The sequence below is a fragment of the Myotis nattereri genome (genome assembly GCF_964212035.1).
Source record: "Myotis nattereri genome assembly, chromosome: 1".
NCBI classification, from domain to species: domain Eukaryota; kingdom Metazoa; phylum Chordata; class Mammalia; order Chiroptera; family Vespertilionidae; genus Myotis; species Myotis nattereri.
In genome coordinates, this window is record NC_138075.1 from 74,345,324 (window position 1) to 74,369,320 (window position 23,997).

At 44.5% G+C, this 23,997-nt stretch overlaps 1 protein-coding gene across 1 annotated transcript in view; it reads left to right on the plus strand.

The window, feature by feature from the left end:
• RYR3 (ryanodine receptor 3) overlaps positions 1-23,997 on the plus strand; it is a 548,626-nt gene that overhangs the window by 489,073 nt on the left and 35,556 nt on the right. Inside the window, exons 68-80 of the mRNA XM_081108039.1 lie at positions 1,427-1,514; positions 1,617-1,709; positions 8,725-8,895; positions 9,202-9,261; positions 10,728-10,859; positions 11,325-11,437; positions 14,235-14,331; positions 15,902-16,008; positions 16,646-16,697; positions 17,657-17,713; positions 18,655-18,754; positions 18,908-18,987; positions 20,615-20,691. Of these exons, the coding sequence (XP_080964165.1) occupies positions 1,427-1,514; positions 1,617-1,709; positions 8,725-8,895; positions 9,202-9,261; positions 10,728-10,859; positions 11,325-11,437; positions 14,235-14,331; positions 15,902-16,008; positions 16,646-16,697; positions 17,657-17,713; positions 18,655-18,754; positions 18,908-18,987; positions 20,615-20,691 (1,227 nt within the window). The remainder of the gene's footprint in view (positions 1-1,426; positions 1,515-1,616; positions 1,710-8,724; positions 8,896-9,201; positions 9,262-10,727; positions 10,860-11,324; positions 11,438-14,234; positions 14,332-15,901; positions 16,009-16,645; positions 16,698-17,656; positions 17,714-18,654; positions 18,755-18,907; positions 18,988-20,614; positions 20,692-23,997) is intronic.

Sequence of the window (23,997 nt, forward strand, 5' to 3'; positions counted from 1 at the left end):
GCAGGAAGGCAAAAAGTCACCTTCAGCTATCTGATCCCTTTTTAGAAAGCTTTTCTAGAAGGCTCATCCAACAACTACTACTTCCAGCTCAATGATCAGAACTTAGTCACATGGTGATCCCTCAGGGGAAGCTGGGTAATGTGACCTTCAGCAGGGCACAGTGCCAACCTGAATAAAATGGGGTGTTTTTTTCCTATGAAGGGAAGAGACTGAGTAAATAACCTATAGTGTCTGCCACATAAAGAAGAGAATAATTGGAAAAGAAAACAAGAAGGATTAGATAAGAACATCTGTGAGGCTGGAACTCAAGGCAATAAGGAATTCAGGAGATGAGAGAGGGACCCAGAAGTGGTCTTGGCCTCATAGTCTTAACCTTTCTTCCTTAGCCTGGTGCGTGCTCTCTGTGAATGTGAAGAATGTAAGGCTGCTCAGGGCAATTCATTCTGATGTCTCAGGACTTAGGAAACTGGCTTTTGATAGCTATTACCCTGCATGCACCAAGGGACATCGCGTTTTTCAGGCCATCCATGAAAGCCAAAGTTTTCTTTAAGAAAGGTGATAGACAATTTAATTTCTATATCACTCTCTACAGATATTTGAAAATGCCAGCTCACTCAGCCCTTTCAAAATATAATTTAACTCAAATGTGTAAGATACTTAGGAGAAAGAGAACTTTTACAAGTTGACTGAATCCTACTGCATTTTAGCCTTCTTGCTGCTACTGTGTTTGTTTTTTTAAATAAATGAAGCGGGTTTTGTTAAGCCTGTTTTGTGTGTGTGTGTGTGTGTGTGTGTGTGTGTGTGTGTGTGTGTGTTTAAAGAAATGGATAATGTCCATTTATGTGGAGTTTCCAAACCATTTCTGAGGACATAGGAGATATTTGGTCTCTGCCAAGCACTTCAGTCAACAGTGAAAAACATATTGTCTTACAAATGTTATTCATAAAACTGGCTTTGTAAGGAAAAGGGATGAGGCCTGAACTGTTTGTAAAATGCTCAGCATTTCAGAGGCTTGACAATGATAAGTGTAAATGACAAGACTAGATGGCATAACGACCAAGATTTCCTGGTTTTGCCTGTGTTATGTATTAAAAGGCATTTGTCCCAAAACTTAGAGTGTAACCTTAATCACTTCATCAGTTTAAAGAAAAAAAAACTATCTTTGACAGTTTTGCAATGTTCATTTCTGACATCTGTTTGCTAAAATAATCCTTGAATCCTTTGGAAACAATGGAAATGATTATTGTAAGTCCTCTAAAATATCTACAATACATGTCTATACCTAAGCATGGGAGGGGTATATTGATAGCCTTCTTATAGGAATACAGTTTTATCTGGATAAATGTGTGCATCCAATGTCCAATGAGTATGATTATTTTAATTAGTACTGAATTTCATATGCATATTCCTTTACTTTTCAACTCAGATCCAACTGGCTCAAAAGCCCTGATGCTGATTCTGACCAGCTCTTCCGCATGGTGGCAGAGGTCTTCATCCTGTGGTGCAAGTCTCACGTAAGGACTCCTGGGCCCTGGGCTTAGAGACAGCGTGAAAGGTACAGGCCTCAGGAACTGTCTTGTAATGTTTGCTTTTTTATTCCCCCAAACCCCACTTAGAACTTCAAGAGGGAAGAGCAAAATTTTGTGATTCAGAATGAAATTAATAATTTGGCATTTTTAACGGGAGACAGCAAAAGCAAGATGTCAAAAGTAAGTTCTTAGAAACCAATTCCAAAGATTTTCAACCTTCACCTAACCTATGTATCTCTGATATATGAAAGAATCCACTCCGTACAGCATTTAAGTCAAACCAACAATGTCCATTGTTGTTTCTTTGAGAATGAACAGAAGAAACTGTTCTCAAATAAGCATGGTTGTCACATTTTTATGAATAAATAGCTGCTTATATGTCCAAAAGTTTATGTTTCAAGGCTTGCCTAAGGCATTTGAGAGGCCTCTAAAACAAACCTGCTGTCATTAGTTTTAAAATAGAACTACTTCCTGTGTGGTGATGTTGCAAAAATACAGATGCCTAGAGTCACCTTCTGATTAGAAAATTACTTTGCTTTGAGGATTTCATTAGTACATATTCTTACAGTATACTTGTTTTCCTCCTATCTGGAACATCCAGTAGCTGCTTTCTTTCAACTGTGCTGACCTCTTAATGCCTTCTGTTTATTTTCCACATGAGTTGCATTCAGAAACCAAGACATTTGTCCATCTTCCTGCAGGAAATGTTTGAAAGAGGGCATACCAGATATCTGTCTGACAAAAAAAAAGTTACATAGAGGGAGGACTGTAGCAGAAATATGGGAAGGGAAAGTGGCCTCCAGGTCCTCCTAGGTCAGCTATACACAGAGAGGCTTTGCTTTTTGATTGGAGAGAATTCTGAGACACATTCCTTCAGGTGTACATACAAAAGCCAGGCTTACTTAAATGGGATGTTTTGTTACCAGCTGTTATGGCTTACCTTTGACTCTCTTCCCTTGAGAAGCATGCCTCAATGAGTATTGACTATGTATGTCAAGTATAAGTGACATGTAACAGCTGGGATGTGTGTCTCTCTCATTGCTGGTACAGTGCTGACTTAGAGGACTATGAAGGTGGGGTGTGCATGGGGACCCCTCAAAAGTGAAAATCAGTTCTGGAAAGATGGGTTTGTAGTGTAGTTCTTAGGGCTTATTCCAAATAATCTTTTGAGGTGGAAGATCTATGTAGTTGGAGTTGCAGACAAGGGGCTGGTGGGACACCAAAAATCAGCATTCATATCTCCACCATGTCTGGCTAGCTCTGATCAACTCAGGCACTCTGAACTTCCCGCCCTTCCATCATTTAGCTATGTTGACACTGATACTTCTTCCAGCATCCAAAAAATGCTTCTTGAAGTTTTGAATCTGATCTACACTTTTCTATAAAGTTTGATAAATAAAATTGTGTACATGCAAAGTGGAGCAATCAGGAGTATATATTCACATTCAAGAGGAATCTTAGGAACTTTACCTATGGTGGATCCTTTTGAGCTTTATATTATTTATTTAATTTTCAAAATTTTATTTTGCATTCAACTTTTAGCAAACACATCTGCTGCTCCTGTCAGGTATATAGGATATTTCAGACTCTGATCCCTGGACATTTATCTTAAGTTCCCTCTGAAGGGTCTTCTTACAGCTACCACAAGCTCTCCTTTACCCTGCCTACCTAAATAAGTCCTGGGCAGATTCCATGCTACCTTCAACTTGAAGTATATCCATTGACTCAGGAATGAACCAGCTAGAATTCATTGTCATAATCAGTGATGACAGCAAAGCAGTGGAAATGGCTCTGATACAAGGATTCAGATCCCAGAGGAGCCGAAATGGCAAAGATATCTCAACCTTCTGATGCTGAGTAGATACTTGGGGTCCTTGGGTTTACACTTGGAAAGAGATAAGGTGAAAAGAATTGACATTTCACAACTAACCTACTAACAAACTAACCTGAAATCATGTTCATTCACATCACTGTATGAGGAAAAGGGTATGTTTGTCTTGTCAGAGGATGGTCATATTCAGAATCTTTGCATCTCCCCTGTTGATAAGGTTAGTCTATAGGAGCAAACACTTTCACTTCATTCCCATTGACATTGTATGCCAGTTTTTTCTGAGCCACATGGGATGAAGTCAAAGTTATAGTGTAAGGGATATGAAGACCCTCCCTAGATATTAAATAATATTTGCCATGTTTCTCGGGGCAACAGATATTAATATTGTTCCTTTTACATATGTTGAGACACAAAATGTGATAGTAAATAGGACTAGAAACTAAAAGTAAGTTAAGTCTGACCTTTGGCCCAATAGTTGACTGGGGTTATGGCCTTGCCTCATTCACTTACCTCCTCTGGGCCCCAATTTATTTGACTCCCTGTAGCTCTACTAGGATGTTTTGTTTAAAAGTCAATTTCAAATTGCATCTGTAGGAAAAAAATAATATTACATATGTGCAGGGCACTACTTCAGAGAGATACATGCCTCCAACACAGCAACTTATAGTCATTACTACTGCTTTTTGGATGTAGAATTACATATTGAGAAGCCAAAGAGGGGGATATTCTTTCTTATTGTCGATTGGATTCTCATTGCCTTTGCCTCCCTGAGATGAGAGGTTCTCCCCGCTACCTGATCTGAGTGGTCATTTGTCACCTGTGCTTGCTTTTATCTCCACTCGTAATTGAATTCGGGTGTGTAAGTGGAATTGGCCGCAGTGTACATGGCAGCCATTGTACTGGAATGCTGCATGTCCACACACTGCACTCGCCATTGCGAATAGAAGGGAAGCAGAGAAAAATATACAGCGGGTCACCTTTCTCAGACGTGGTTAACTGAGGTCAGTTCAAAGATGTGTGAGTTCTCTGGAGGCTAAAGCAGATTTCTCTTTGAGAGCTCACTGTATATTTTGTTAATATAACACCAGTTTGCAAATGTATGTTAAGCTAAACATAATGAAGCTGAGCACATGTTTTTTTGTTTTGTTTTGTTTTGTTTTTAAACTGGTTTTGTTTTCTGGAAAAATGGCAGCAGCTTCCTCGGAGGGCAATGGTAAGTTAGAACACATTTAGCCCAAGAAATGCCAGTTCCTTGACCAAGATTATAAACAATGAAAGAATTGTGATGCAGGACATATTGGAGTGACTCATTGTTTAAAGCCACTCCACCCCATAAGTAGTTTCAGTGTACTGTAAAAGGACAGGGAATAGTTTAGAAGATATCTGTTTTTTAAGGGTATTCAGAATTGTGTGTGTTTCTTCTTACTCCAATATCCCCTATTATTCATTATTTTCTTCTCTTCTCTATTCTTCTCTCTCTCTCTCAATCTCAATCTCTCTATCTCTCTCATTCCCTCCAGTCCCCCAACTTTTTGTTTTTATTTTTATTTCTTTTGTTCTTGTACATCTGCAGCTTGAGTGCTCTCTATCTCCTTCTTCCTCTCTCCTTCTCTCCCTCTCTCCCTCTCTTTTCTCCCTCTCCTTTCTCCCTCTCTCTACCCCCTTTCCTTCTTCAGCTCCTTCATCCCTTAAAAGTCTGTGTTTTTTTTTCCCTTAAGTTCACACATAAAATCATCTTAAACTACTGGGGGAAATTTGAAGTTATAGGAATTCATAAATTTTTGTTTAGAAAATAAAAAGCTTTAGGCAACTTTTTTAAAAAACCTATTTCCAGTATTAGCAAATGTGCATTGAGTTAACTAATCTTAGCAACATGCGAAGAAAAGAATAAAATGAGAAACTGTAGGGTGTGGGAGGCTTTGACCTAAGGTATATAAAGGTCACAGCACAAGAAGGGAGGTGCTCCATCCTTCAGGCTGTGGAGTGATTCTGAACCACCTGCGATACTCCTAGAGTCCTTTTTTAAAGAGCAAACCTTTAGCAGAAGCACACCCATCACCCTTGAGCTCAGGTCTGACCCCTCTCTTTTTCTTCTTCTTTTTTTAAATTAATTTTTTAAATTATAGTTGACATATAATATTAGTTTCAGGTATACAACATAGTAATTAGACATTTACATATTTTGGTAACCACAGATCTGCTAGAGGTGATAATGTGGGTGGAAGGAAGAAAAACAAAATGGGGTCATTGGTTACATGACAGATTGCAGCTCACCCAGGTGAAAGTAAGGGGGAGTGGGAAAGACTTTAGGTCTAAAGCATTTATCTGGAGACCTGGGTGTGAATGTCACACACTCTGGAAGGCTGGTCTCTGAGATGATCTTGGCCCCAGGGGTGCATTGCCTGGTCTGGGTATAAGTCTTTTTTTTAAAATATATTTTATTGATTTTTTACAGAGAGGAAGGGAGAGAGATAGAGAGTTAGAAACATCAATGAGAGAAAAACATCGATCAGCTGCCTCCTGCACATCTCCTACTGGGGATATGCCCGCAACCCAGGTACATGCCCTTGACCGGAATCGAACCCGGGACCTTTCAGTCCGCAGGCCGACGCTCTATCCACTGAGCCAAACCGGTTTCGGCAGGGTATAAGTCTTTATGGCCAAATTAACCTCCATCCTAATCTCCCATTCACTCTACATGCCATGTTCAACTGGCTTCCAGAGCGTTTGAGTTTCTGTTGTGTTGGCTGAGGAACTGGGGCTCAGAAGCTGTGACTAACATGTGGTACCTTATGCCTTGGACCCCTGCTTTTACTGACTGACTCTTCTCCTTGTTTCTTTTCTTTTGTCTTTCCACACAGGCCATGCAAGTAAAGGTACAGGTCAAATGCATGATGTGTCTTTTCTGTCCTAGTATTAGACGTCTCAGGCTCTGGCCACCCTCTGCCCTGGGATCACCAGCGGGGGGTGGTACGCGATGGATGTTCTCACCTGGAGGTCTCCAGGCCTGCTCCAGGGAAGACAACTGCCTGTCAAAGAGTGAATGTAGGCCTGCCCACCCTGAAATGGGGAAGCCAGGGAAGCCAGCCAAGCCTCGCCCTAACCTACCCGAGGTCTCCTTGCTAGCTCTGCTCCCTTCCTAAGCTGTCACTCTGTGGCCAGCATGCTAACAAGGATAGGGATACTGACAGGGCTTGAGACCTGGGAGATGCTACCCTGTTGTGCCCTGCAGAGTCAGAATCCCACGTACTGTGTGGTCCCAGCCCTTCACACTGTACATTCCTGCCTCTGGTTGCAAGGTTCCCATGATTCAAAGAGGGTTTTCCAAGGACTAAGCTCCAGGATTTGAAATCGGCAGATAACCATGAACTTTTGCATAAAATGTATATATGGTGTAATAAACCTTAAGACAATTTTCCAGTGACCCATACAGGTTCTTGCTTGGAAGTATTTCTCTATCTCTTCATTAATGTGTATCTGTTGTCATTGTCCCCAAGCGCTCTCCCTCAGGAATGTGGAGAGGGGGTTGGGGGTGTGCAGGAACTGGGCCCCAGGTAGCTCTTAGTTAGAAAGGGGAAAGGGAGCCATGGACAGATAGCTGGGGTCTACATATTGACTCAGATGCTACTTGTTTTGTGACCTTGCAAAAATCACTTCACTTTCTGAGCATCATGTTCTTATCAATAAAACCGACTTGTTTCTCTTAGAGTTGTTGGGAGGATTAGAAATGTCTTATTTCAGTAGCAGGCACATTGGAGTCACATCATATAAGCAGCATTTGATCATAAACTGCTGGGACTGGTGAGATAAAATAGAGAGTGAGCAATAAACTAAATTGTGAATCAAATGCACATCGTTACATTTTGCACATTTACTGTATTGTAAACAGCATGCTGCAAGTTATCTTTTAAATTTATAAGATGTACAGGGTGTCTCATAGTTTATATACTTAAAACTGGGTTGTATCCTTTATGAATGATTCGAAGCATTTTCAAGGGTAATTTAGACTGTAAATGAGTTTAGCCTTAGCTGCAACCTTTAGAATTCTGCACCAGAGGTAGAACATGACGGAACCTTGCAAGCGCTCGGGAAGTGATAGCGAGGACTTCTGTGGTCCTGTGTGAGCCAGCTTTCTGTCCATGTTCTGGAACACAAGAAGCCGCTGCTGCTTGGCCTCATTTCTTCCTCCCGCTCATATTTCTCACTGCCGCCTCCCACTGCGGTCCGGGTCTGGCCTGCTGCTTTGGAGCACCCGGCCCACGGTGGCTCTGCAGCCGGTAGAATTCCCTCACTGGTCAGGGGCTGTGCAGCGGTTTCTGTGATATAACCTCCTGAAGGTGCAGCTGCCACGAGCTGGGTGACAGAAATCGCATCATTTTGCGAGTGTCTATTAATAATTATGGACCTCTTTCACATTTTGGAAAGTAATTTAAAGAGATCCTCCCAAGGCACTGTTCATGCTGACCCCCCTCTTCTCTCTGAAAGGCAATCCTGTGTGAAATGAACTCTGCTCCAGCCCAGGGTTCCAGGTCTTAGACGCCAGTTCTAGGATTGGCATCTGTCTCTGCCCTGCTCCCAGGGCCCTGGGGCTCAGTGTACATTGCAGGGCCGCCACCTCATTGCCGCAGATACTCTGTGGGCGCCTCATGAAGCAAAGCTTTGGTGAGCACCAGTTTGCTCTCCCTCAGTGTCCCTGACTTCATTTTCTGCTTCTGATTCTCCCACCCCCACCACCACCCCCAAACACACACACACACACACACACACACACACACACACACACACTTACACTTTCAGCAGGTGCCCATTAGCTGAGGCAGGGTCCTGTGAGTAAGGTCCCGCCTGGGAAGCTTTGCTCTTGCAGAGCCTGACATCATGTAAAAGGCGGTCACCGCCGTGCCTTGTCTGACTGAGCAGCCTCCACCCCACCACCCTGTTTTGTAGACGCTGAGGGTCCTGGGTGGGTTGCCTCAGCCCAGTGCACTGGACTCTTCTCTGAAACTCGCTGTTTCCTTGGATGAACGCTCCCTGTGAGGGGTGAGAAAGTGTGAGGCAGAGTCATTTGGCCAGTTCTCAAATCATTTTTTAAAAACACCAGTTTCTTTGTTCATTCAGCCCAGAAGTGAGCGAGCAGGGGCCGTCGGTGTCCGTGGTGTGTGTGGTCCTGTGGTCCTGTGAGCATGCGCACAAGGAGGGCTCGGGGTTTCACGGCCACCTGGCTGGCTGTTGAACACACTGCTTTTACTGTCCTCCTGTACTGCGGCCCTGCCTGTACTGACGGGGCCACAAGCAGGCAGGCTGCCCCAGGTGGGAGTTCCCCTCAGGCTCACTGAGCCCCTCTGTTATGTCACCCTCGTCTCCTAGTCCGGAGGGCAGGACCAGGAGCGGAAGAAGACGAAGCGGAGGGGAGACTTGTATTCCATCCAGACCTCCCTCATCGTGGCTGCGCTCAAGAAGATGTTGCCTATTGGTCTGAATATGTGCACCCCGGGCGACCAGGAGCTGATCTCCCTCGCGAAATCACGATACAGCTGCGTAAGTGCCCGTCTGCCGTGGCCGAGCATGTAAGGCAGGTGGTGGGGACCGGCGCTCCGTCCTCCTGGGGGTGGAGGGTGGGAGCAGATGGACAGAATCCACGGGGCGCAGAGGCAGCACGCCCTCGTTGTGGGCGCTGGTTCGGGAGTTGGCATGTTCCCTTTGGAACAAGCCTGTCACTTCTCTTCTTTCGTTCTCATAATAAAGATCCCAGCAGAACTCGCCTTTGGCTGTCTATACGTCCTGCACCCTACCTTTCATTTGCGTAGAGACCTCTGGGATGACATGGAACTTCTCTTTCCACAGAGGGACACCGATGAAGAGGTGAAGGAACACCTGCGGAATAACTTGCACTTGCAGGAAAAGGTGATGCACGGAAGACAATGAGGACCCACACAGGCCTCCTCCTGGCTTCCGGGTGCCATCTGCACGCTTCATTTACTCACGTTTTTCTAGAAACGGTCTCAGAGTACTTGTGTTACATTGGTGGGACTAGCTCTCTGCCCTTAATTTTTATATTTTTGTTCTTTCCTTTGCTGTTGCAAAGAGGCATCCAGTAAAGCATGTCTCCCCGCTCCCACTGTGTGAACTAACATCCAGCCCAGCCCGGGCTGGGTCAGGCCTCACTTTACTGGCAGCCGCGCTTGCTAAAGTGTGAAGCAGGGCCCCTGGGGGGAATCTTGGCACCTCCTGCTCTAGAGATTTGAAAACAAACTCTTTTTGCATCTGAGTTGGTAGAATCAGAAAAATCAAGATAAATTTTTTATCATAGAGGCTGACATTTTCCCAGGCCTGCGAATCTGAACAGCTCTTTCCTCAGATACATTATTCCCTAAGATGGAGAACTAGGCTGGCACAAATAGCCTCTTCTTTTCATCCCAAACATATAGGAATGATAGGGGGAGGGGACATATTACCCAAAAAAAAAAGGCAGTAAAAAGAAATCCCAAGTGCCAGAAAAAAAGAAGAAGACATACTAAATCATAGTATTAAGGAGAGGTTGGTGCAGTTGGAAATACTTGTAGAGTTCTCTGTACTAGATATGTATTTTAGGGGCTGAAGTTTTAATAACCTGAAAGGAAGATAGCTGTGGAACTTAATTACTCATATTGTGCATAATTTTAGAGCAAGAAACTTACATAAAATTAGCCTTGAATTAGTGAAATACAAGAATCTCCTGCAAAGACAACCATGAAACCACTTGTAGAGACTCCACCCCCTAGGATATGGGCTGAGATGCCAATTAATAGAACTCCTCCTGAAGACAAGCTCATATTTAAAAAATACAAAGTGTGAAATGAAACCCACTGCTATTAGCCAGAAAATGCAACAAAGAGAAAAATTGAAGCCTAAGGAACTGCAGATAGGAGTTTAAGTGTGGCTACAATATTTAAAGAGATAAAAGTGGCAATAGAATCCATAAATCAAGACTTGGACATAATTTTTGTTAAAGAAGAAGGAAGATGTTATTTAAAAAGACCTCATAGTGATTACAAAAATCAAAAATAGTCATTGAAACTAAAAATCCAATTTATGTGTAAAAAATTAGTCTAGACACAGCTGAACAAGAATTTATGAATTGGAAGTTTGCTTTAAGGAATTAGAATTCAATATAAAGAAAGGAATAGGAGAGTTAAAGGACATATGGGCTAGAATGAGAAGTTCCTGCACAGCATCTCTGGTATTACAGAAGAAGATAACAGAGAAAATAAGAGAGGGGCAATAATAGAATACTGTCTTAATTAATGTGGAGCTGTGCTAGACGTGAAAGGCTATTTCAGTACAGGAGGTATCGGAGATTCCTTATCTCATGTATGAGCTTTAATTTTCAGTCTGATGACCCGGCGGTAAAGTGGCAACTGAATCTCTACAAGGATGTTTTGAAGAGTGAAGAACCTTCCAATCCAGAAAAGACCGTGGAGCGTGTGCAGAGAATTTCAGCAGCTGTCTTCCACCTGGAGCAGGTAAGGAGCATCTGCCGAGGACTGAGGAAGCAAGAGTACCTCGGAGAATACAAAGCTCCTGTCTGCACTCACCTCTTAGTTAAGAGTGCTCTTGTAAGACAGAAAACAAGAAGCAAGGATCATCCCAGCTCACACCCAGATGTCATCTTGGCACTCCATGGTAGCAGACTCCTCAATTCTTTTCCCTTCCAGTGTTTTAAAAATTTTTGCCATTAGCTCAAATGACCTGTTGAAGTCCCCTACCCATTTGTAAAGCTTCTGTTAATCAATAAATAGCCAACCACAGTTAGGAGGAAAAAGCAAACTTAATACCTCCACAAATTGAATCATCTACTAATGGGTACATCTTACTGATTGCAGTTGAGAAATCAAAATTCTTGCAGGGTTGACAAGTGTGGGCTGAAGATGACCACCGTTGGCCACCCTGTCAGCCTGTGCTCACCTGCCCATGTGATTTCTCCTCAGGTGGAGCAGCCTTTGAGGTCCAAGAAGGCAGTCTGGCACAAGCTGTTGTCTAAGCAGCGGAAACGGGCAGTGGTGGCCTGTTTCAGGATGGCCCCTCTCTACAACCTTCCCAGGCAAGTATTCTGTCATCTTCTGTATTGTGAGCCAGTGGTGGGAATTAAGTATCCTCCCAGAGCTGTGCTCTCTTCTGGCCCTGACACTCATGATCCAAAAGGTAGAAATTGGAGTCCTTCACCCATGGAGCCATTACAGTCTTCTTGTGATATAATGGCCTGCTAAGGCAATCAAGGTAAGCATAAAAACTGAGACCAGATGAGATTCCCTAGTACCCCATGCCTTCCTCAGCTCACTGTTTTGCACCATGAAGTCAGCCACATAAGCATATGGAAACTTTCTAGTTTTACCTACATGGGATTCTCTGTGAGGATGTAAAGACACCCTGGAGTAAGGGAACTGTTTTCTCAACTACTTTCTTCTAAATTCCATCAACAGATCAAACAATATTTCTCTGCTCAGGCACTTGGATGACACCAAAATCACTGTGTTTCCTCAGCAGGTGCAGAAATGTAACTTGAGAATCCTTTGCAGCGTATGTGCCTTCAAGGTGAAGAAAGGGCACTGTCCCAAGAGGCTAGTCTTGGACATGATGCCTTTATCCTGGTGTTTAGTCCACACTCTGAGTTTAAAAATATGTGAAGGCCTGTCTGGAATGTGTGTGGACACACGTGCTAAGTACCAGTACAGATTTGGCCAGCACTGACCCCTTGGACTCACTGTCATTGGTGATGTGATCACATTCCATCCTCACACTAATTTCAGAATTAGTGAGGTCAGGTCTGTGATCAGTAAACAAAGCTGATAATTGTGTCTCAGCCTCGGCTTTATCAGCATTCAAATCAATAGGAACATCCTCACCTGGTTGAGAAAAATAAATTGATGTGGACAAGTACATTTTGAATCCCAGGTAGGTTTTTGGTTTTTTGGAAAATCAGATAAAGTACTATTTCTATGCTTAACATTTTACTTTTACCAAATTGTGCATCTTGGCCATCATTTGTCCAGAGTGTCCTGTAACCCTCTCCTGAGTCAACTGGCCAATTGAGCTTCCCTATTTGGGGTCTTTGAAGATGGTGGAGAATCATGGCCTCTGAGACACACTTGCTTCTCCAGGGCACTCGAGAAAACAGACTAGTGTCTTTGGAAGGGGATCAGGCACCACAGAATCAAATAGAATTCATTAATAAAAAGATGAAAATTAAGTCAAGCTGTCATGGGAATGAAGGCTGCTGAAGTCCTGGCCGAAAAACAACAGTGAAATTCATAGCCCAGTAGAAAAAAACAAAAAGCACAGGGTTTTGTCTGTTTTCAAGAAGTGGTGAAACATCAGAAGGCATGCACACTCCTCTCTGGTGGGGATTCGTGCGTGACGTAGTGCTAATTGGGCCTCCAGAAGAGCTCAGCTCTAAGCACATGTCTCCAGGACCAGCTAGGAAGAAATGTCATCTCTCAAAAACAAGGGCTCGTTTTTTTTCTTTAAATACACTGAGGATGTTCCTACCACCCTTTCATATTTTGGTTGCTCCTTCAACAACTCTACCCTTGTGTGGGTAACAGTAAGTTTAGGAATTCACTGTGTCCTTGATGAAATGTGACCATCCCCACCCCTAACCTAGTTGTTTTGGGGGGTTGCCCTGGATTTTCCCCTTGGGTGGAGGAATGTAAGGAGATTTCATCACCGCAACAACAAAAACTATCTAAGGAGCTAATGGGGGAGAACACACCTCTTCTCCATCTTGTGATGTCGTAGACTGCATGGAATCTTCCAAACTAAAGGTCTAACGGGATTGCTTTTATTATGTGGAAACTGTTTCTCTGGTGTTAGTTTTTAAAAGAAAACCTGTGTGCTTTTCTCCAGACACAAAATTAACAATTTCTTCCTGAGCACCTTTCAACGGGTTTGGCTGGAAAAGGTTAATGAAAAAACTCAATATGACAGGCTTATACCCATTTTAATGGTAATGTAACCTCTGGAGGGACCTGCTCATTCTCTGCACACTCCTCCTTCCTTGACCATGATTTAACATTACCATAAACACACAAAGTTGTACAATTTTTTTTTTACACAACTCTGATTGGTCAGATTTTAAAGAAAGCTAGCAATGGCTGTGTTCTACGGGAAACCATGGCCAGGGTCTTGATGATTTTGGTCTTAACCTTCATCTTCCTTTTCTCTGCTTCCCTCCTCACTGCTATCCTCAATTGGTAACCCATTGACTGCTATTCGTGGCTAATTTTCCCAGAAGTCAATCCTAGCTTCTAGGGAGCGAGTGACTTGTGCCAGTTATTCAGCGTTTTCAGCAACCAGGGCCACAGCCAGAACCCACAGGGCACACTGGAGTCATGCTAATGAGCTCAGCTCACCCAAGCCTTGACTTCCTAAGTAAAAGCTGGAGCGCCTTGCAGGCATGGCTCCTTGGAGGCCCTGTAAAGTATATCTGAGACTAACCCACTCACCGTCAGCATGATTTAGATGGGATCACCTGGACAGGTGGTCGGCCAAAAAGGAAGAACCAAATTGCTGTATTAAACAAATGCTTCTGGACTGTTCCTTGGCCAGAGGGGAAATGTGATAAAGACCTTGTGAGACCAGGATCATGGTTACCTCCTGGCCTTCCACTAACCGTTGTTAGTTCATTCAGAAGGTGCCCCAGACATTCAGGGAGCACTGTGTTAGAGGGTTCTGGTTTCTTTGAAATAAATGCTTATGGTGGTGTGCTACTGGCTACTCTGACCAATCAGAGGATAAGAATTGTACAAAAGTCCCTTCTGCTTACTAACTGTTAACCTCCCAAACTAAAGTAAGGTGTCCCATGGATCCCTCTTGACCTCACTCTCACCCCTTCCGCTCAGGCACCGCTCTATTAACCTCTTCCTCCATGGCTATCAGAGATTTTGGATAGAAACAGAGGAGTATTCCTTTGAAGAGAGACTAGTACAGGATTTGGCTGTAAGTACTGACTCAACTGGGAGCAGATATGGGTGTGAATGATTTTGATTTCTGTATTCGTGTGTGCGTTGTAACAGTTAAAGATTCGCAAAAAATCTAGTGTGTGAATTTGAAAGTAACTAATGGCATAAATTATCAGGGGGAAGCCCTGCTAATGGCCATAAGAGCCAGAGAATGAATTTCACCTGGAGGTGCTAGTCACTGTTGTCCTGTTTGCCATCATTATTAACAACTAATATTTCCTGGGATGCACAGCCATGCCATGGAAAATTCTCGCTGAGTTAAGTTTTGAGCACCACTGGTCAAAGGAGGCCACCAGCCTGAGCCCAGGCCTTGCATCCATGTTAGGAAGGCACATCTAAATCCCCTTCCTACATTCCACGTTTCTGTAGTTGGCCCTCAGAAAATGTGTCCTGCCCCATCTCTAACAGACTTCACACTGTAAAACTACTTACAATTATACCCCAGGGGGAAGGCAGGGAGCTGTAGCAGACCACAGAGCTTCATCCCCGTCCAGGAAAAAAATAAACGCTCCTCTCCTTTAGCCGAACCATGGTTGATTATTTTTTCACTTTTTTTTATTTCTCTCACTTATATTTTTCTCTTATCCCTTATTCTCTCTGTTAGTCTTGCCCTGTGTTTCTCATATTCACTGTTTCCCACATTTCTTTTTCTTTTTATATCTCCCTATCATTCTCTTTCTTCTCCCCTCTGCCCCTCTTTTTTATTCCCTTTCATGTTTTCTCCCCTACTTTCCTTCCATTTGTCTTTCATGGCCCTCATTGTTTTCATATGTGCCCGTCAGTCTGTGGATTAGTGTGAAGTGCACAGTGAGCATCATTCGGCTGTCTACTTCTTCTGAACCATTCACACAATCTATGCAGTTCTCCCCAGTTTGCTAAATATGGTCCACCCTGCTGGCTGTGCTAGAGAGCTCACTTTTACCTCTGGCATCAGCTGCTGTAGCCCTTTCTGTAAAAGGAGATAGAGACTTGACAAGAGAAGAAACTGTAAGGCTAGCAGCTTCAGGACGGCATCTCTCAGGAACAAGAATTTTAGAATCAGGAGTGAGGTTAGGAAAGAGAAATGTTGAGCCAGGTTGAGTCTAGAATAGTATTAGCCCCCAAATGGCCCCAGGGCTGTGTCACTGTTGGCCAACCCCTTTTCCAGCCGAGTTCTCCAAGAGCAAGTTCAGGTGAGAGGCCCAGCCTCTCAATGACTGTCCAGGGCTGCCCTCCTGAGTTCGGGTGCCCAGAGCTTGCATGAGTCCTGCTGATTGGGGTGTGGAGGACCTCGGCTGTAGTCAGGCTTTGGCTTTTCCTTTCATCTTGTTTTAACCCAAAATTGGAATGTTCCTTTGATTGACTGTAAAAAACATATCCATTTATATGCCGAACCCTGCACCCTTCGGGCTTCTGTCCTGAAATAAATACGTGACATAGTGGTTTCTCTTTGTGCTTGTAGTCTGACGCACTCTGTGCCTTGCGCTTTGCCTTCTCTCTGCTCGCATGCAGTTGTGCGGCACATGCTGAAATCCACGCCTAAAACCTGTCTGCATTGGTCTGTGTAGAAATCCCCCAGGGCGGAAGAGGAGGAGGAGGCGGAGGCAGAAAAGCAGCCAGACCCACTGCACCAGATCGTTCTCCATTTCAGCCGCAATGCTCTCACGGAGAGGAGGTCAGCACCATCAGGACACCCGCTCCTCCCACGCCCTCCTCTCACGGATGGCAGTGCCTGCAGGGGGGCTGCCAGATTTGAGTCGCCCTCCTTGCTGCCCTCATGTTGGCCATCAGGAAGCATCTAGGGCAGTGATGGCGAACCTATGACACACGTGTCAGAGGTGACACGTGAACTCATTTTTTTGGTTGATTTTTCTTTGTTAAATGGCATTTAAATATATAAAATAAATATCAAAAATATAAGTCTTTGTTTTACTATGGTTGCAAATATCAAAAAATTTCTATATGTGACACGGCACCAGAGTTAAGTTGGGGTTTTTCAAAATGCTGACACGCCGAGCTCAAAAGGTTTGCCATCACTGATCTAGGAAACCCCATAAGCCACAGCCCTCTCATCATAATGCCAGACATTCACTGGTCTATAGATTAAGCAGCTCACACTGTAACCTTCCTCCCCGAATTCCATGGCAAGACAGTGCCCACTCAGATTCCCAGAGTGGTTCTCAGAATCAGGGGGGTGGGGGGTTCTAATTAATTCACTAGTATATATATATCATTCAAGATATATGTGGCTCTTAGTCTTTTCCACTGGGCCTTGAAGGTAGCCTGCTAAATATTTCCTTTATTCTTTCCAGCAAATTGGAAGATGACCCTTTGTACACCTCCTATTCCAGCATGATGGCCAAGGTACACCTGGCACCTGCCCACTGTCTCAGTCATTCTCCCTCCTTAGACCTCTTCAGCACAGAATCTGTCATGCTGAGCAGCAGGCCTGGGACTCGTCATGATGAGAGCTCCAGGCAGAGCACAGTCCATGTGCCATACGGGTGACACTAGTAAACCACTCCACTGTCCTCCTAAGAAACCTTGAGGCTTTGAAGAAACAGTGGGTACTAGTGGCTAAGATCACATGACAGATCTAAACCAGGACTTGGACATACAGACCGCCCTGGCATTTTCACTCAATGTTCAGATGCATCCAACTGTTCAAACACATCTGTAGGCAAAGGAAGTTCAGTACTTCGGAAACAGGCTCAGAAACTAGAGGGAGATCCTAGTGTTCTAAAGGAGGCAGCATGGAGATGTTGTTTCTGTGTCTCATGGAGGGACTGTGACCTCTGGAATGCTAAGTGGCTAAGGGAACTGCTCCTTCTCAAATGGGAAACCTTCATGTCAGGCAGAAAGGGGAATGTGTTGGGGTACAGAGCACCTTTTCCTTGACCAGGTATACCACACGGCCACGATGGGAAGGGGCACTTTGGGATTTACATTCTAGGTGTCTCTGATCTTCTTCCCAAGCCCCTGGTTCTTGTTCAGAAAGGGACAGCTCCCTCTGCTCCTATCTTTTGATTGACACTAGAACTTGACTAGGTGAGAGACTTCAGGTCTCTGTTTAAACCAGATGGGTCCTCATTAATTGTGTGGTCTTGGTGTTCCCATTCTCACTTCTGAACCTCTTCGTAACTGCAAAGGTGCACTTAGAGTAGAAAGTTGCCCTGCAGTGGTCAGAATGTTCTTGGTTTTACAACATGTGTGAGGTCCTGTGAATTGCATCCTGTCCCCTGCTGCACAGTGAGACAGTCTTGATTTTCAGGTCCACCTGCAATGTGATTGTCTGTCTCCTTTCTCTGTTCTATGGAATCCAGAGTTGTCAGAATGGGGAGGATGAAGAAGAGGAGGAAGACAAGGAAAAAACATTTGAGGTAAGTTTTCACTAAGATTGGAGACAGGGCCACCCTCCAAAGCCAGCCAACGGGCCTTCAGAGGTGGGTGCTGACAGCCATGTGGCCCACCCACCATGTGTATCTGGTAGCAAACACAAAAGTGTGCCTGGATAAGGCACTCTGTTAACTGTGGCTCTGTTGTCTATCTGTCTGTCTGCCTTCCTGAGGAAAGGCTACAGGCAGCCAGTCAGTCAGCAAACCACCCACTAGGTTAGTTCTTCTGGGAAAGTTTATACTTCTACCCAAGTATGGTAGTAACAGGCCAAAGAAGGACAAATTCAAACACCCAAAAATGAAAATTCAAAGCAACGAAGACACTGGGATGGTTTTGGCCCTACTGATCTGTAAATGTAATACAGTAATAGCGACTTTTATTTTTGAGGCAGTGCAGAACCCTAAATCTCCCAAGATAAAACTATATTAGTTGACTTGTACTCTCTTATAGACAAAGTACACAACAGTGACAATAAATGAATACAATTACAGTTCTGGAAAGCCTTGGCATTCTAGTATCCCATATCCAATAGAGTCTCTGTTAACTGTGGTCTGAACATTCTATGTAAGTGGGTGTTTTCTATAGTCTCACAGGAAACTCCAGGTGACCACTCCGCAGGTCTCTTTGTATGGCAGGACATTGGAATCAAACACATTTTAACCTGAGGTCACTTCCTATAATCATTGTATAAAAGAGGAATAGACCGTGTTGCCTCTCTTATCAAAAGTGGAAAATTAGTCATCAAAATATGAGTGAATTGCGGGTGGACAGTTCTGGAAAGCTGAGTAGCTTCTGACAATAAACTTCAAAGCTCTGCTTTGTGTTTTGCCTTCCTTAGGCAAGTAAAGATTATCTCTCTCAACTTACCTCCTCACAGGGAGTTCCCTGGGGGTAAACAAACCTTCTCTCTGTGTATCTTTTCCAGGAAAAAGAAATGGAAAAGCAGAAAACCCTCTATCAGCAAGCGCGGCTGCATGAGCGCGGGGCTGCCGAGATGGTCCTTCAGATGATAAGCGCCAGCAAAGGTGGTTCCCGGGGTTTCTGGATGGGCCTCTGTCACTTCCACCGAGAATTCACACTGTGAAATGAAAGAGTCCCGATAAAGCCCCATTGGTGGGATTTAGGTGGGATTTACCCTCTCTTTCCTTGGCGATTCAATCGAATCTTCACCACGACAGGTGAGCGGAGCCCCATGGTGGTTGAGACTCTGAAGCTGGGGATTGCCATTCTGAATGGAGGCAACGCTGGCGTGCAACAGGTATGGGGACTCTCGGAGGAAGTCAGGCTTCCTGGGGTATTCCCATCAACAGTGGTCACACTTCAGGGAAAAGGCATTGACTCGGCTACAGGGGCCACCACCCAGAATCATCTTTGCTGGTATTTGTCCTTAGTGGCCAATTAGATCAGAATAGCTGGGGACACCGATCAAACCAGGCTGGGAGTTGATAGGCAAATGTGTACTTGATGGAGAGGGTTGACACAGGGTTCAAAGAGAAAAATATTTTGTTTTTTCACCATTAAATGTGGTGTTTTTTTTGCACAATTATGCTCTAGAAGACGTTTCTAAATCTTAAATTTTTACTTCAACCTTTTCATTGAATTAGCTGCCCTATTGTGAGCAAGGAGCCTGCTCAGTTAAGAGGGGTTCATAATCCCACATACCTGTTGTTTGCTCATTCATTCATTCAACAACAATTTAGTGATTGCTGACGATGCCCTGAAGTCTAGGGGTTCAGGGTGCAGCAGTGAGTGATACACATAAAAACCCCTGCCACCAGACAGTAAATGAGAACACATTAGCATAGAGCAGAGTGCCTGGCACAGGGAATTCATTCAACAATCTGAATTGGAACTGGCTGCAGAAGACAGGAATGCACCAGTGCCTCCTGGGCACTCCAGGCTCTGGCTCAAACCATCTGTGTGCAGATGTCTGTGTGACATTTCAAATATTCCTGGCATTCATGAGCCTTAAATCCCAGGGCTTTTGAGAATCCAAACTCATAACTACCACTATAGAATATAATTTTTCCCAGCCTTTATTAATCCCAAACAAATGTTTTATTAATAACTACCGTTTTCTACCCCACCAGTTGGCTCAGTGATTAAGGGTCAACCTATGAACCAAGAGGTCACAGTTTGATTCCCAGTCAGGGCACATGTGCCTGGTTTACGAGCTCGATCCCCAGTAGGGGGCGTGCAGGAGGCAACTAACAGATGATTCTCTCTCATCAGTGATGTTTCTCTCTCTCCCTCTCCCTTCCTCTCTGAAATCAATAAAAACATTTTAAAAAGAGAGAACTACCATTTCCTAAGATACCCCTCTCCATCACCACCCCATCAGTTGATTTTCTTGAAGGGCCTTTTAAAAACAAAGAAATATTATTTTGCCAGACAAAGTTCCTGCCCTCCCAGTAACAGAGAAGAGAGGAAACAAAGTCTGATTGTGAAAGAAATGCTGAGCTCTCAGAGAGGCTCATTACTGGCTAAGCTCCTTGCTTCAGTGTGTCAAACTCATTGTGGGAGCTGTTCAGATTATACCTCACAACCATAAACATGACTAAATCGTGGTCTCGGTGCTTATTCCCAAATAGGAGAGACTTCAAACTATAAGTCTGTGAATGTGAAAGATCTATGCTGCCCTAGCAGAAATGCCAGTGGATTTTATAGAAATGTCCACCCTAATGATTCAGGTTCTGTTAAGTAGGAAGCGGGGTGGGGAGACACATGGCAGTTTTAAGTCCACAGGGTAACAACCCACCACCATGGATCTGACTCAGTGTGCCTGCTTGACTAGGACTTTGCCATTTCTCCATTACAATTAGAAGGGTCAGTACTTGTGGTATAGTTCCCATTGTTTTTCCTTTTAAAATGTGTCTCCCTTGCAGAAAATGTTAGATTACCTAAAGGAGAAAAAGGATGCTGGATTCTTTCAAAGCCTTTCTGGTCTTATGCAGTCTTGCAGGTAAATATGGGAAAACCATCCACAGCAGTTTTTAAACTCTTCACTATTCAAAGGAAGGGGAAATGAGATGGGGAGGGCCATGAAGTAAGTTGGCTTATCATAGAATTATTGAGAAAGGAGTCACCTACTGAAGAAAGTGAAGAGGATGCATGGGTATTGTTCCTCCAGCCTTCAAAATGATATTCAAATAATATTCAGAGGGGAAAATGTAATGTCCATTGGACACACACACACATACACACACACACCTGTTTGTTGGCTTGTTACTCACCCTCACCTCCTTTTTTGTTATGTTCAGAACTGAGTGTGAGTTTCTCCTCAGCATATCTTATCTAATAAAAGGGAAACATGCAAATTGACCGTACCTCAGCTACACCCACAAGCCATGCCCACCAGCCACACCCACCAGCCAATCAGGAGCGAGAATGCAAATAAACCCACCCAAGATGGCAGTGGCCACAGAGCTGGAGCGAACAGGAGGCTTGTGTTGCCCCTGGTGATGGAGGAAGCCAAGCTTCCCACCTGTCCTGGCCAGCTGTGAGCTCCTCTCAAGGCTACAAAGTTTTAATTATAGAAGATAAATAATTCCCAGATACCTGCTTCCAGTCGCTGTGGCCTCCACTCAAGGAGGGTCTGGGAGCCTGGGTTGCCCCGGGGCCGTGGCCAGGCTGCAAAGACCATCAGCCCCTTACCCAGGCTGGCCAGTCACCCCAGTGGGGACCCCCACCCTGAATGGGTGTGGCCAGCCTGAAAACAGCCCTCAGCCCCTCACCCAGGCTGGCCACACCCTCACGGGGTGAGGGTCCCCACTGGAGGGCTTGGCCAGTCAGAAAACAGCCATCAGCCCCTCACCAAGGCTGGCCAGGCAACCCAGCAGGACCCCCCATCCTGAAGGGGGTATGGCCAGCCTGAAAACAGCCCTCAGCCCCTCACCCAGACTGGCCAGGCACCCCAGTGGGGACCCCCACCCTGAAGGGTGTGTGACCAGCTGCAAACAGCCATCATCCCCTCACCCAGGCCGCCCCACGCCCCAAGGGAACCCCCACCCTGATCCAGGATACCCTTCAGGGCAAACCAGCCAGCCCCCACACATGCACCAGGCCTCTATCTATATTAATAAAAGGATAATCTGCTAATTAGACTGGGAGACCTTCCAGGAGACCTTCCGGACATTCTTCTGGACAAAGCCATGGTAGCGGGGCCAAGGTAGAGGCGGTTAGAGGCTAAGAGGGGAGGGCAGTTGTGGGTGATCAGGCTGGTGGGGGGCAGGGCCATTGGGGGCAAGCAGGCCATCACTGGGGGTCAGTTGGAGATGATGAGGACAGCGGGGCAGGCAGTTTGGAGTGAGCAGGCCAGCAGGGGAGCAGTTGGGGGTGAGCAGGCCAGTGGGGAGGAAAGGTGGGGGCGAGCAGGCCAGCAGGGGGGGCAGTTGGGGGTGACCAGGCTGGCAGGGGGGCATTTGGGGGCAAGCAGGCTGGCAGCAGGGGGCAGTTGGGGGCAAGCAGGCTGGCAGGCAGAGTGGTTAGGGGCAATCAGGCAGGCAGGCAGGCAGGTGAGCGGTTAGGAGCCAGTAGTTCCAGATTGCGAGAGGGATGTCCGACTGCTGGTTTAGGCCCAATCCCTGTAAACCGGCAGTAGGACATCCTTTGAGGGGTCCCAGATTGGAGAGGGTGCAGGCTGGGCTGAGGAACACCCCCTCCCCTGTGCACAAATTTGTGTACCAGGCCACTAGTATGCTCATAAAAATCAAACCAGAAAAGAATGGGAAAGAAGATGAATGCCTCATTATGACTCAAGGCTATGTTTTCATTAAGCACTTTGTTAATCTTTAGCCTTAACTGGCCTTGGAGCCTGAATAGATATTTGGTGGGTACATATTTTGACAGAGGTACATCCTAACATGAGAACATTTTGTCATAGCCTAAAAAACAAAGCATTAAACTTTCCATGCATATTACGAAGTGTGTAAGCCTCCCCTCATGGCTGAACCTAATGACAAATGAAACAAAAAGTCATGTTACCATACTTACTCATTTCAGAAATGAGCCAGAAATCTAAGAAAAGTGTCAGCTTATTTTCTAATTTTCACATATATTTCTGAACAGTCTGCAACTCATTCTAAAAATAATTCAAAGTTATAATTATCTGGCTCATTTGCCTCCAGTTAATATCCTTTAAAATGGAACATTACATTTTCCCATTGAAAATTTGAACATTCTTTCTTATGGTGGACTTCATAATTTTACTAACCTTACTTGATTGGGTAAGTATTGTACTCTGGGGCTGGAGGGAGTATATTTGAGCTGCAGTACCGTCCGTTGTTCTTACCTCCCCCACCCCCACTGAGAGCAATTTGTTTATTACCTCTCTTAGAAAAAGAAAATGTAATATTGCCAGACCTGACTCACTGAGGGTAAAATTGTGCATGTGCACTCGGGTGGCAAAAATCAAGGCAGTTCAGTTCCATATTGCTCATGAAATTCTCAATTAAATTCCTAAGAGTTCCCTTGGTGGTCAGCAATACTTAATATTGTTAAACTCATTTATAAGGATGTCTTGAAGGGACAGGTGACATACCCTTATAGGCCAAATGAGTTCTAACAGAAGTTTGAAGGTATGTTAATAGACTTAAGCCAATTATAAACATAATACATATTTGTAAACATTTAAGCATTAGAGAAATTTAAACATTTGAAATGGGTGTTTCGTGATGGAGTAAGGGTCAGAAATGTCTGTTGCTTAAATTGCCTCCTGAATCAGAACTGCTGCTTCAAAGCAATCATGTCCAAATGCCCTTTTCTGTGTTATCCTTTTTGACAGCAAAACCAAAATGAAAGGGGTCATTTGTGTTATTGAACCGGCCCTTTTACAGTAGGCTCTGGGAAGAACCAACAAGATGGCAACAGGGATTTTCATTGTTTTCTCTTTTAAGTTCATCTAAATTGCAGAATGTCTGTGACCCCCTAAAAGGGGAAAAGATGTTCTGGGTTTTCCAATAATGTCTTTCCAGGCTGATGGTCATTTCCTTTGCTCAATGGTAAAAGGCAGGCTAGGTTTTGCAGAATCGTAATGGATTCAGCCATCAGCTTCCCTAAGAGCTATAGCTTGTGAGACCTTATGTTCTATGAAACCTTTCAGATTGGGGGAAGAAGCTAGAGTTTGTTAGAGAAATAGAATGAGCCATAATTGGAAATAATATGATCACATAGTGTGCTCATTATTAAGCTTGGTGGTTGTACTAGGGGTTCCTGACTGATGGTGGCCATGACTAGGAAGGTTGGGGAAAGTAGGAACAAAAATGAATAG